General features: G+C 46.6%; 1 protein-coding gene across 2 annotated transcripts in view; it reads left to right on the plus strand.

The window, feature by feature from the left end:
- The window catches only part of Eftud2 (elongation factor Tu GTP binding domain containing 2), a 39,539-nt gene that overhangs the window by 14,388 nt on the left and 11,066 nt on the right, over positions 1 to 14,085 (plus strand). For both annotated transcript variants that reach the window (XM_040749804.1, XM_040749805.1), the window contains exons 6-14: positions 144 to 209; positions 941 to 976; positions 1,796 to 1,886; positions 2,719 to 2,801; positions 4,580 to 4,746; positions 6,775 to 6,899; positions 10,978 to 11,041; positions 11,411 to 11,501; positions 13,343 to 13,478. In XM_040749804.1, the coding sequence (XP_040605738.1) occupies positions 144 to 209; positions 941 to 976; positions 1,796 to 1,886; positions 2,719 to 2,801; positions 4,580 to 4,746; positions 6,775 to 6,899; positions 10,978 to 11,041; positions 11,411 to 11,501; positions 13,343 to 13,478 (859 nt within the window). The remainder of the gene's footprint in view (positions 1 to 143; positions 210 to 940; positions 977 to 1,795; positions 1,887 to 2,718; positions 2,802 to 4,579; positions 4,747 to 6,774; positions 6,900 to 10,977; positions 11,042 to 11,410; positions 11,502 to 13,342; positions 13,479 to 14,085) is intronic.

Below are 14,085 nucleotides of genomic sequence, written 5' to 3' on the forward strand. Positions count from 1 at the left end.
TGTGGCTTCTGTGTTAATCCTTTGCTGTCCCATAATCCTCTTTGTTTTCCTCTTCCTCCCTTCATGGTGTATTGGGGGCTTGGGGAAAAGGACACAGGTTTTCCTCTGTAATTGGCACATCTCACCCATCTCTTCTCTTTCAGACGTGTTTTGTAGATTGCTTAATAGAGCAGACTCATCCGGAAATCAGAAAACGCTATGACCAAGATGTGAGTGGAACTTAGGCCGCGCTGTTTGGGATGGGGGGGGGTGCCTCGCTCCTTCCCTTCCTTCACCCTGCACTCTAATCAGTGGTGTCTGCAGACTGCTGCTGTGTGATTGTACTTTATTAATAGGTGTAAACGCATTATTTTGGCTTTCTCAGGAGCATGGAGAATATTAACCTGCAGTAATTTTAGATGAACTGTTCTGCATTTGGGATCCCTGCTCAGTGATGTAGCCTGACTTTTATAGTCTCCTCTTTCCTGTCGTTTTATTAATAGCCTGTTCTATAAATATACAATGGAACCTTGTTGTTTTCATGGTAAATTTAAATGCCTGTGAACAAGGCCAACAGTGGCGGCTAGTCTCAGTGCAATAAATGTTCAGACTCTGTCAGATTGAATGTTGTGATATGTGAGACTTGAAGGTTGGAATGAGTCTCCATTTTCCACTCTTTAAGATGCAGTGCAGTGTATATAGCTTATGTCTCTAGCCATGCATGGTCTTTAGTGACTCCTCACCCTGACCCCACCCCTGCACACTCAACCTTTTCCACACATGCAGGGACATTTTCTGTCTTGTGGGACACTGGTTTCACTGTCAGGAGTTGCTGTGGGAACAGCCTGCTGTCTTCAGTAGAGTTTCCTCCTGGGGGAAGCCCCTGGAGTTGGGAGGAGGTGAGGGAAGGTGATTGATGGAAGTCTGAATTCAGGTTGTAACATCGCTGAATCTTTTCCAGCTGTGCTATACTGACATCCTCTTCACAGAGCAAGAGGTAAGTGCGCCTTGGGCAATTAGATTTTGCTCACACGGGCCCACCACCATGGTTTTGTAGAGAATGTGGGGGAGGACTTTGCATAGGACTCCCGTTTAGCCTTGCCCTAAGTTTCTGCAGCTCTCAGTCATCCCGTAGCGAGGACTGGGAAGGCCAGCTGGGGCACGGGTAGGGAGCCTTCCAGTCCTCGAGTGGATTTCATTTTGCCTAATAAGACATACTGAGAGATGTTCAGATTTGTAAAACTCTACACGATCTTTACAACATCCTGACAATCCCTAAGATGACTACTATGTGCGTCTCCTTCCTGGAGGGACTTCTCTGTGGACAGCTTGTGGACCATTGTGATTCTTTTCTTTCCTTCTGGGTCTCCCTTCCTCCCCATCACCTCTTCTCTTCCCCTCCTTTGTCATCTGTCCCCTTTCCCCCCTCACGTACTTACACAGGGTTAGCCAAAGGGGCTTAGGGCGGTCTTCCACAGGAAAAGTCATCATAACGACACTGTTACTGGGCTGAGCCATGCCTATCAGAAGTTCAAAGCCAGCCAGTCGTAGTGGCACATGCCTTTAATTCCAGCACTGGGAGGCAGGTGGATCTCTGTGAGTTCGAGACCAGCCTGGTCTTCAAAGTAAGTTCCAGGACGGCCAGGGCTATTACACAGAGAAACCCTGCCTAGAAACTCCCCCCCCCCGCCCCGCCCCCCCCAAAGACTTGCTACAAGGAGAGACATCAGTGTAATTAGCCAGCAATTGACAAACGCCAGGAGCTGGGTGAATTCCTCTGTATGGGAAGAAGTCTTGACCAGTGTCTACATTTCAGAGAGGTGTTGGCATCAAGAGCACTCCTGTGACAGTCGTGCTGCCGGATACCAAAGGGAAGTCTTACCTGTTCAACATCATGGACACACCAGGTGGGGCAGCCCGTGACCCCGTGCTATCATGCCCTTGCCCCATTTCCTGTTTGTGTTCCTTTTCCCAAAGCAATACAGAGTGGTGCATCTTGGAGTTTGTACTTTTTTCACCTTCGTTGAGTTTTCTTTTTCAAGGATTCCTTCTTTGACGGACTATCAAGCATGATCCCCTACCCTTTGATTTCACTTCTGTTTTTTACTTCCCTATGGAATTTTAAATTTTAGGGATCCTATGTGTTTATTGATTTTAGTTTGTCAGGGCCCATGCATAGTCACTGATGAAATAAATCATCCTGATCCCAGGTCTTCAGCATGCTCAGTCTTGGAAGTGGACAGTGAGTACCAGGGCGCGGTGAGCCTTGCTGCTGGCTCACCCTTTTATGGAAAGGGCCGACTTAACACAAAATTGTTTTATTTAACATCTGGGCAATTTGGAGTTTGGCAGATTTGCCTTCAGGACACCATCATGTGCCCAGGGCCGGATACTCTCAAGCCCCTGCCCACCCCATCCCCCAGTAGCACCTTTCCTGGGACTTGTTTTCTTGGGGCAGCTCACCGTGCTCTGGGCCTTTCCCTGCCTCCAGAGAGTCATAGCTCTTGCAGAACTCTGTTGATTGCTGATCAAACTAAGCTGGTGTGCCAGCTGCTTTACCTTCTCTATGTGGAAACCTTAGTCCCAGGCTGAGACTCTCACGGGAGAAATTTATACACTGCAAGGTGCTGTGGACAGGAGGAGCAGTATTTGGGGTTCAGAGTTTGTAGTGCTCCTCAGGTCATCCTGCAAGTTAACGGCCTCATGCCCCCAAGTGAAGACTGGATATTTGCTTTTCAGGACATGTGAATTTTTCTGATGAGGTCACAGCTGGCTTGCGAATCTCAGATGGAGTGGTCCTTTTCATTGATGCTGCTGAGGGGGTAAGTTAGTCTGGACTTTTAGAAGTTAGTTCCCAATTTCTGTGCCTCTACACATTACTCAAAGTGCTATGTGATCTGGGAGCCAGGGAACATTAAAGTCTGTGTAACAAATCTCAGGTTTGCGGTAAATTTAGCGAAGCAAGTGATGTTCAAAGTTAGAGATTGGAGTTGAAATTTTTTTATATTTCTGAACTGAAAAATTGGGTAATGCTACTAACTTCATATGGTCCCTAGTGTGATGCCAGCAGAGGGCGCCAGAGGTACCTTATTAAAAAGCTCAAACACGTAAAAGGAGCTCACTGTCATCTGACCATGATGTCTCTGTACCCAGAGACATGCTCTCTCGAGTGTAAAAGATTCACAAGCCCTTTTCTTTCTGTTTTGTTTGTAATGAGATGAGGTGTTACTTGGGCTGGCTCTGTTTGTTAAGGCACTTGCTGCCAAGCCTGGTGACATGAGTTCAGTCTTGAACCCACACATGATAGAAGCAGAGAACCAGCTTCCAAAAGTTGTCCTCTGACCTCCACACCAGGACGTTATGTGAACATGCCCACATGCATAAAAATAAATAAACACACACACAAATAAATAAATGTAATTTTAAAAGTTAAAAAGAGCCAGGCAGGGGTGGCACATACCTTTAATCCTAGCACTTAGGAGGCAGGGGCAGGTGGATCTCTGAGTTTCAGGACAGCAGGAACTACATAGAGAAACTCTTGTCTCAAGAAAAAAAAAAAAGAATAAGAAATCTCACTCTGTAGCCCAGGTTGACCTGGAACTCACAGAGATCCGCCTGTCTCTGCCTCCTGAGTGCTGGGATTAAAGGCGTGCGCCACTGCACACAGTGTATTCTCATATATCTTGATGTCATCCTTGACTGTCAGGAGTTCCTAGTAACTGACTCTTTCATCCTTTTCAACTACCTCATCATGTTTTCTTACACACCTGTCCTGCCCTAGTCATAAAAGCAGCCATTTTTTTCAACAAGCTCTGGCTTCCTATATAGTGGAGACCACTATCTAGAAACAAAGATCTGGGGGTGTTCGTTGTTGCTATGACGCTTCACCTCCAGGCCTATTCACTGAGCACAGCTGGGTAATACCCACCCACACATCTGTCACTCTTCTGCACACAGGTGTTGAAAACATCACTGTTCAAACTGAGTGTAGCTTTGTCTATCTGTAATCAGGGCCCTTGGGAAGTAAGGGGATCGCTAAAAGTTTGAGGCAAGCTGAGGCTACATCCCAAGACCAAAACAGCAATAACAAACAAGAAAATGGCTTGTTCAGCCAGGCATGGTGGCACATACCCTGTCATCCTAACTACTCTGGAGGCCAAGGCAGGAAACAGCAAATTAGAGACTAGTTACGTGATACCCTGTCTCAGAATAGACTAAAGCAGGGAAGGGATGTAGCTCAGAGGCAGCATTCCTCAAGTGTACAAGGCTCTGGGTTTCTTCCTTAGGATCACTGAAAAGGGGCTGGGATGGGGTACAGCATTCATTTTAATACTTCCGAGTCCAGTAAGTTCTTTCTAGCGTTCTCAGTGCTGAGAAGCCTTGGTCCCAGCATGGTCGTTGTGCTTATTTGCTTCTTAGTCCTGCTGGGTACATACCGTCTTAACAGTCCCGAATCGGCCCTGGGGATGATGCTTCCAGCTGACACTTCATGCCCAGGCCATTTCCTCCTTGCACTGAATGTGTTGAGAGTGCCCCCTACACCCTGCTGTGGATGTGCTCTCTGCTCTTAGTACCGGCTTCAGAACCCTGTGTCTCTCAGGTGATGCTGAACACAGAGCGGCTGATCAAGCATGCAGTGCAGGAAAGGTTAGCTGTCACTGTGTGCATCAACAAAATCGACCGGCTGATCCTGGAACTGAAGCTGCCTCCAACAGATGCTTATTACAAACTTCGACACATTGTGGATGAGGTCAATGGATTAATAAGGTATAAGACCCCTGGGAGTGGACTTCCTGTCCTTAGGAGAGTCTGGCTTTTATAAATCTTAATTTTACTCTTGAAGACTTCTGGGAGTCACTTACTTTTTGGTATGTGTTGGTGAGCCTGTCAGTTCTAACAGTACATGTCTGGTCTATACAGTACTGCCTGCATTAAAAATAAAACAAAAAAGAACCCGGATGCAGTGTGGTGGCATATGCCGAAGATCCCAGCACTTGGGAGGGCAAGGCAGGAGGATTGGAAGGTTGAGGCTAGCTTGGGAATGCACAGCAAGTTCTAGGTTGGCCTGAGGAACATGGAGGCACCCTATCTCAACAACTCAAAATAGGGCTGAGGAGATGGCTCATTGAGTAAAGTGTTTCATGAAGACCCGAGTTCAGGTCCCTAAAATCCGTGTAACAAGCTAGCATGGTACCTCTCAACTGTGATCCATGGAGACAAGGAAACCATGTGGCTAGCCAGTCTGGCCAATTGATGAGCTCCAGGTTCAGTGGGAGACTCTGACTCAAAGACGAAAGTGGAGAATAAATAATGACAGTGTCAACCTCTGGTCTCTGTGGGTGTGTGTACCCACATATGCAATATAATTAAATTTAATTAAAAAAAATAAGATGGGCATAATGGTCCACCCCTGTGGCTCGTGTTATCAGTAAGACGTCCCGCCAACATCACTCAGCAGCAGGTGCCGTCTGGCAAGGGCACTGTACCAACTAGCTGCTTAATTTCTTTTAACATCCCAATAGGCAGTTCATTTACTTAGTTAAAAAAAGTTCTGCTGACTCATTTATTGATCGTATGGTACACGGCATGTATGTGTGGGGTGCGTATACAGGTAGGAGTGTGGAGATGGGTCAACACCTTTGTGGTGTCCATTCTGTCCTTTCATCTTTATGTAGCTTCTGGGGATTGAATACAGGTAGTCAGGCTTGTGCAAGTCTTTATCTGCTCAGCCATCTTGTGGCCCTCTTTGTTCTTTGAGATAGTGTCTCACTCTGTAGCCTACGATGACCTCCAACTCAGCAATTCTCTTGCCTCAGCCTCCCAAATGCTGGGATTACAGGCGTATGCCTCCACTCCTGGCTTTCTGAATGGCTCTCAAGTTGTTTGTAAAGTTTAAGTCTGGGGTGTAGCTCCATCCGAGAGCACTTGCCTACTGTGTGCAGGGTCTGGGTTCTGCATTCTGTAAAATATTGAAATGAAAGTTTCAGAATTTGTGAAACAAGAAGCCAAACAGAATAAAGCGAGAAGGAGCAACTCTGCCATTTCTCTTTTTTCCTGTCCCCACCTGCATATCCCTTACCCCTAGACAGGCTCTGCTATAGCCCAGGCTATCTTGGAACTTCCTACGTAGCCAAGGATGACCTTGAACTTCTGATCTTCCTGCCCTAAGCTGTCACATCTAGTTCATGTGGTACTGAGGCTCAAATCCAGGGCCTCATGTGCTAGGCAAGCATGACCCATCCCTTTATATGCCCATTTGTATTGGAATTGTGGTGTCTGCTAAATGTATCTCTCTCTGATCACATCAGATTCATTTATGTTCCCAAGTCTTTATCTCTTCCTGCAGGTTTCCCCTTGTCTGTCCTGTGTGGACAGGTTGGCTACCTTCTTCAAGACTGCTTGTTATGGGAGTGAGGGAACAACTTTATCATGTCACATTGTTGACCAGGCTTTTGGCAAATCTAAGACTCTTTTTCTTTTTTTTTTCCCCCCCTTCAAGACAGGGTTTCTCTGTGGCTTTGGAGGCTGCCCTGGAACTAGCTCTTGTAGACCAGACTGGTCTAGAACTCACAGAGATCCACCTGCCTCTGCCTCCTGAGTGCTGGGATTAAAGGTGTGCGCCACCAACGGCCGGCCAAAACTAAGACTCTTAAGCCAACAACTCCTGAGGCTGGAGAATGACGACTGTGATGGGGAGTTGCTACCCATCCTCTTGGCGACATGTTAATGACGAGGCAGAGTCTGACATCAGAGCTGCCTCACACCCTGGCCCTGCCTTACAACCGTCTCTTTCAGCATGTATTCCACCGATGAGAACCTGACCCTTTCGCCACTCCTGGGCAACGTCTGCTTTTCCAGCTCCCAGTACAGCATCTGCTTCACACTGGGCTCCTTTGCCAAGATCTATGCCGACACCTTTGGTAAGTGCTGCCTGCTGCCTTGGCCAGTGGGAGAGTCTTCATCACTTGTTATTATCACATTTGGGGCTCCTTTTGGCCTCACATTCTTTCTTTAGGCTCAGTTGTTTCTGGACAATAATTTTTAAGATAAAAAATGTATTTTTGGTGTATGTTTGTGCCAAGTGTTTGTATGTAGAACGTGTGTGCACACACACTGTTGTTGGGATTCTCCCCAAACTGGAGTCACAGATTGTTGTGAGCTGCCATGTGAATGCTGGAAACCAACCTGGATCCTCTAGGTCAACAAGTGTTCTGTGTTCTCACTTCTGGGCCATCTCTCCAGCCTTCTTGCGGGGGTGGGGAGTAGGTTAGAGGCTAGAACAGGATGTGCAGCCCCTGGGAACTGGAATACAGGTGGGTGTGCTATCCTCTGCGTGTGCGGGTAACTCAGCCCAGGTCCTTTGCAAAACCAGTGATCTCTGGGCAACTGAGCCGTCTTTCTACCCCCTCTAAATAACTGCAACAGTTTTTGAGTAATTAGGAAGAAGCCAGATATGATAGTGCACACCTTTGATCCCAGCACTCCGGCGAGGCAAGCAGATCTCTGAGTTTGAGGCCAGCCAGGGCTACATAGGATAACCTGTCTGAAAAGAGTTCGTTTTAAAAATAAACATCCCTCCTAGAGACCTGTAGAGGAGGAATTGCCCATGCCCACAGAGCACTTTCAGTCCTTTTCCAGGGTGGACAGAGTTGCACTGTCAGTGCTTCTTGCTATCTTTCCAACTGTCTCTCGGCACATAAGTGAGATAGGCCTCATGGAGAACTCATATTGGCTTTGCAGTCAGCCTTTACAGGCCGCCCTGGCAGGCACGGGTAAATGAGTTTATGGATTCCTAGAGCCTCGATGCCATATCCCCGTGACCAGTTTCCCTACCCTTGGGGCTCTATGGCTTCCATTTCTGCTTTGTTGACTGTCATTCTCATAAGATCTTGCAGTGAGAGTTCTGTGTGTCAATGTGACATTTTTATAGAGGGCTATTGTACCCTGATCTTAGAGCTGAGGAGATGGGCCATGTGAAAGGTCTCAAAAATGATCAGCAGGGCTGGAGAGATGGTTTAGCAGCAGTTAAGAACATTGGCTGCTCTTCCAGAGGTCCTGAGTTCAATTCCCAGCAACCACAAGGTGGTTCACAACCATCTATAGTGGGATCTGATGCCCTCTTCTGGCATAAAGGCATACATGAAGATAGAGCACTCGTACATAAAGTAAATAAATCTTTAAAAAAATTTTTTAAACCCACAAAAACTAGATTTTTAAAAAGACCAAAAAACTGATAGACAGTTGTACACCACCACAGCTCTTCTCCCCTGCCTGTTATTGGGGGAAGGGTGCTTTTGCTCTTGGTGATTTTTTTTTCTATCTTGCAGCAGGACAGGTTACAGGAGCATGATAGGGCTTGACAGGTAGACTAGAGAGCCACGCACTTCAGGCTTACAGGATTGGAAGAGGCTGAGTGAAGGCAAGCGTCGTTGTTCTTAGCCTGTGCAGATGATGGAGGTCTATTGGAAGCAGCTGGAAGACTGTTTTCAGGCATGGTGCTACAAACCTGCCATCCCAGCAACTAAGGAAGGCATGAGATCATGAGTTCGAGGCCAGTCAAAGTGACACAAGACCCTTTCTCAAAAACCCACAGAAGTCTGGGGCCTGGAGAGATGGCTCAGAGGTTAAGAGCACTGGCTGCTCTTCTAGAGGGCTTGAGTTCAATTCCCAGCAACCACATGGTGGTTCACAGCCATCTATAATGGGGCCCTCTTCTGTCATGGCAGCTTACATGCAGGCAGAATACTACATAATAAATAAAACATCACAACAAAACCACAAAAGTCACATATATATGTCATTGGTAGAGTGCTTACAAAGCAAAAACTGACAGATAATGCTGGAGCCTGATGGAGGAGGGCTTGAGAATCCAGGTAGTTGCCTGCATTGGCATTTGGGAGCTATTAAAATTGTGGTACTGTTTGCAGAGCTGACGAAAGACAGGACTTTCAGGAAGCACTGCTTGTTTGGATATTTTGTCAATACTCAGGCAGGATTGTTATTGTTCTCTGTGGTTGGGAAGGAGAGGGATGGGAGGGATATCTGCTCACTCTTTGATTAAGCATTCATTAAACCTTGAAATGGTAGGTCTTTTATTGCATGTGTTGAGGGTTTTATCTATTTTGGAGATTGGGTTTTAAATACGTTTCCTAGGTTGACCTTGAACTTGAAATCTTCCTGCCTCAATCTCTTGAAAAAGATTACAAGCCTGCATCACAGTACATAGTCTTCCTGCAACTAATTTCAGAAGCCATTGAAGCTGAGAGGGTAGTTTAGCAAGCATGAGGCCCTGGGTTTGGTCTCCTGCACCTCAGGTCCAGTCCAGTGGTTACTATACAACACTGCAGGGCACAGTTCCCGGGGAAGGGAAGTTTTGGTAATTGGTAAACAGGAAAGAAGGGGCAGGGATGGGACTCGGTTGGCAGAGTATATAGTTAGCATGCAGGAGGGCTGGATTTGATCCTCAGTAAAACGGACATGGTGGTACACTCATATGATCTCCACACTTGGAATATAGAGGCAGGAGGAGTCAAAGTTCAGGGTCATCCTAGTTACAGAGTGAGTTCAAGCCCACCTGGGCTACATGAGACTTTTTTTTTAAGGTTTATTTACCTATTATGTAACACAGTGTTCTGCCTGCATGTGTGCCTGCATACCAGAAGAGGGCACCAGATCTCATAGATGGCAGTGAACCACCATGTGGTTGCTGGGAATGTCAGGACCTCTGGAAGAGCAAGCAGTGCTCTTAACATCTGAGCCATCTCTCCAGCCCTACATGAGACTCTTAAAAAAAAAAAAGTTAAATAACAGTATATGAAGAATAAGAAGAACTTTTTATTTATCATTTTTTAAAATTTACTTTACATACCAATCACAGTTTCCCCTCCATCAAAAGGAGAACTTGGCAGAAGGAAAAATGGGTTTGACCCTTGCTTGAAATGCAGCAGTAGCTGCAATGGAAAGGGAGTGTTGCCCTTGGGAAAGAAGGGTACATTTCTTTTGCAGTGTGAGATAAGAGGGACGGGCAGCCTGACATCAGGGTAGAAGTACGTAGGAGTTAGTTGGTATTCTCAGTTCTCTAACTGAGTACTTGAGAAGCCCTGTGCTCAGAGGAGGGTATTGTTCTGTAAACTGGGGATTGAACTCTAATTAGGGGCTCATACATGCTAGGCAAGTCCTCTGTCACTATGTTATATTCCCCACATCAGACTCCAGAGCATGAATTCTAAAAGCCACGGCTGCTTGGTTCAGTCTGATCAAATTTCACATTGAAGCTAAACTGGAAATACTAATTGGTAAAAGATGGGACAGGTAGCTGTGGTGTGGCACGCCAGTAGGATGTGCTAAAGAGGTAAGGGAGACAGATCTATGAGTTTGTTGACAGCTGGGTCTATGTGTGAGTTCAGGCCAGACAGGACTACACAGTGAAACTCTTCTTTAAAAAAATAAAAAATTGGGTGGCTCAGCAATTAAGAGCACTGGCTGCTCCTACAGAGGACCCAGGTTCAAATCCCAGCAACCTGCATGGCGGCTCACAACTATCTATAATGAGATCTGATGCCCTCGTCTGGCATGTAGGCATGCATGCGGACAGAACGTGCTATACATAATAAATAAATCTTTAAAAAAATTTAATGGATGGATCCAGTGTGTACTCTCTGGCTGGGTGTCCACTCTGTGGGACTTCACAATGACTCTTCAGCTAGAAGATGACCCACATGGGTTGCAGAAAGGATGTAGATGTCCCTCAAGAGGACACAGGCCATGCTACTGTTCATAGCTCGGTCCTTGGCCTAGGCCCTTGCACTTGGGGAGATGCCTGGGTTCTCCTTTTGCCTCTGCATGGCCTTGCCGTCTTTGGGCCAGGCCTGCCCTCCTGTGCCTCAGTGTCTGCTGCCTGACCAGGGGGAGGAAGGCGCTTGAGCAGCTGGTAGCACCTTGAACAATTCTGAACTACACTGTCCCAGAAAAAGTGTAATTGTGTGGCTTCTTCCATAGGTGACATTAACTACCAGGAGTTTGCTAAAAGACTCTGGGGTGACATCTACTTCAATCCCAAGACGTAAGTATCGTGTGGGGCATCACTCCTGTGGACTACCAGTGATCTGTTTCCCTGATAACAGCACATGGATTCTGAGGCTAAAACCTACTTTTATCTTAAACCTGAAGTCACCATCTCTCTGCAGAGTGCTTGTTATCGTGAGCTTAGTGGAAGGAGAGCCCCACCCCTACTCCCCAGGTCTTCAAGACCAGGTCAGACATGCAGGACAGCCATAGCCAAGAGGCCTCCCAGGAATCCATTTGGAAACTGATCACACAGAGTCTTCCCTCTGCTTGGCTTCTTCTCAGATTCAGAATTTAGGCAATATACCCTTGGTTCAAGTCACATTCTCCCTCATTGGTCTCTCACAACACTTCTTTTTCTCTTTAGGAGAAAGTTCACAAAAAAGGCTCCAACCAGCAGCTCCCAGAGGAGCTTTGTGGAGTTTATCTTGGAGCCCCTGTATAAGATCCTTGCTCAGGTGAGTGGTGGGCTACCTGCTTCAGGTCTGCTTTAAATCTGCTAAGTCATCACTTGTTTGGTTTTGTGTGTGTGTGTGTGTGTGTGTGTGTGTGTGTGTGTGTGTGTGTGTGTGTGTGTGTTGGGGGGCGGCTTGGAGGTCTTGGTGTGGGGTGTGTGTTCATGTGCGGCCACATATGCGTGTGGGTGGGTTGGTATCAGGTGTCTTCCTCTTTAGCACCTGACCAGGAGGATCTCTGTGAGTTCGAGGCCAGGCTGGACCGACAGCCTCCAAAACAATACAGAGAAACCCTGTCTCGTAAAACCAAAAAAAAAAAAAAAATTAAAAAATCAAAATTAACCATTTGAGAAGAGTTACACACCTTTAATCCCAGCACCCGGGAGGCAAAGGCAGGTGGATCTCTTGAGTTCAAGGCCAGCCTTATCTATGTAGGAAGTTTCAGGACTACTAGGGCTACACAGAAAACCCCTGTCTCAAAAAATTTCGAAACCTCTTGGAGAGCTGGAAAAATGACTTAGGGCTTAAGTGTACTTGTTGACCTTGTAGAGAACCTTAGTTCACTTCCCAGCACCCATGTTGGCAGCTCACAGACACCTGTAATTTAGTTCAGGGCATACAGGCCATCTGCATGTATATGGTACACATACATAACACTCTACAGGTAAAATTAAATAAAATTTGAAAAAGGTTTTGGATTCTTGGAGTTTAGCTCAGTGCAATAAAGTGCTTGCCTGTCATACACAAAGCCCAGGGTTCGGTACTTAGCACTGCAAAAAACTAGGTATGGTGGCGTAGGCACTTGGGAAGTAGAGACATGAGGATCAGATGTTCATGGTTATCTTAGCTGCATAGTCAGAGGCTAACCTTGACTACTTGATACCCTTCCTTTAAAGAACAAGGGGCCTGGAAGGGACTGGTTCAGCAGTTAAGAATACTTAGTTGTTTAATCCTGCCTCAAAACAAAAGGTCAGAACAGGGCTTGGAAGTAAGTTAAATGTTTATATCATGGGAAACCTGCTTAAGTGAATCACAGTGTAACTCTGGAGCATTTACCTCTCATGTATGGTCGATCCTAAGTGCCACACAAGGAAGGGGGAGGGTTAGTTAGACTTTACGAAGAAGGAAATTGTTTATATTTAGAGTTTGTGCTAAAGTACAGAACTGAAAAGGTGAAAATATCGTATAGGAATTATCATGCAGACTTTTCTTCCAAGACAATAATAAAATATGCAGGTGTTTAATTAGAGCTGCTTCCAGTGGACACACATATACACAATACCATGCACACAATGTGTGTGGCCGTTCCAACCCATAAAAGAGGAAAACAGCAATAGAATAAAATAATGACTAAAATTTATCAGTGCTTAAAAAAAAACTTAGTATCTCTTGTCAGGCTGGAATGGATTAATAAAAGAAATTTACAGAATCTGCCTCGGTAGAGAGACCTTGAGTCTGCAGAGGATGATTTAGTGTGGCCTTGTCCTGACAGGTGGCCTTTTTTGGTTTCTTCCAGTGTGGGCCTCTAAATCTGGGCAGTCTTTAAGTAGAAGGGGTAAGGGAGATTTCTTGAGTGGGTGCAATGCTGCTTGTCAGACACCAGGGGGCAGCACTAACAGTAATCAAACTGCTTACTTTATGGGGCATGGGGAGACTTAACCAGGTCAGCTTCACTCCTGAAAACTAGGTAGTGTAGACTCACTCCTCCAAATCACACTGTTCGTGCCAAAAGCCCTCCCTGTAGGAGGCTGCTTGTAAGATTTCTCTTGGGCTTCCCCTCACTCCGTGGGTAATGCCTCACTAGGGCTGTCACTACAGAGCTGACCCGGTGTCTTCTCTCACAGGTGGTGGGCGATGTGGATACCAGCCTGCCAAGGACCCTGGACGAGCTCGGCATCCATCTGACCAAGGAGGAGCTGAAGCTGAACATCCGCCCTCTGCTCAGGCTGGTCTGCAAAAAGTTCTTTGGCGAGTTCACAGGTAATAGCTCATGGCCCTGGACATTACTCTCCTCATGGTGGGGGTCATGGTTCACATCTGCAGTCCTGTAACTCAGCGGTTAGATCAGGGGTTCATAGGACACTCTGGGCCACATGATGCCTCAGAAAACAAACAACAACAAAAACGGCCTCAGGTGTCCTTCCTCGGCTTACCTTGGAAGCTCCCTTCCCTGCAGGGCAGCGGAGTTGTGAGGACATGTGAACCAACTACAGCTTTTCCAGCCGTTCTCTTCAGGTGTTTCCTGTGTTAGAAAAAGGAATTCGCTTCCCCCATCAAGAGGGTCCTGCAGGTGAAGGAGGCGGGTAGCAGGCCGTGTGCTCTGATGTATTTACTGAGGTCAGGCAGGAAGGATGGCCGGGGTGTGGAATAGCGGGGAAGGCACGGGTGAGGAGGGCTTAAAAGACATTTGGTTTTCTTCATCACTATGACATCCTGACAGAAGCAGCTGATGCGGCTTGTGCTTTAAGAGGGTGCAGCATCATGGAGGGAAGGCACAGTGGGGTTCATGATGAGAGTGGACACCCAGGTCTCCTTACATCTTCACAAACAAGGAAACAGCCTGGGCTAGGAGCAGAGCCAGCTGTAA

The sequence above is a fragment of the Mesocricetus auratus genome, unplaced genomic scaffold (genome assembly GCF_017639785.1).
Source record: "Mesocricetus auratus isolate SY011 unplaced genomic scaffold, BCM_Maur_2.0 Super-Scaffold_100007, whole genome shotgun sequence".
In the NCBI taxonomy this organism is placed as follows: domain Eukaryota; kingdom Metazoa; phylum Chordata; class Mammalia; order Rodentia; family Cricetidae; genus Mesocricetus; species Mesocricetus auratus.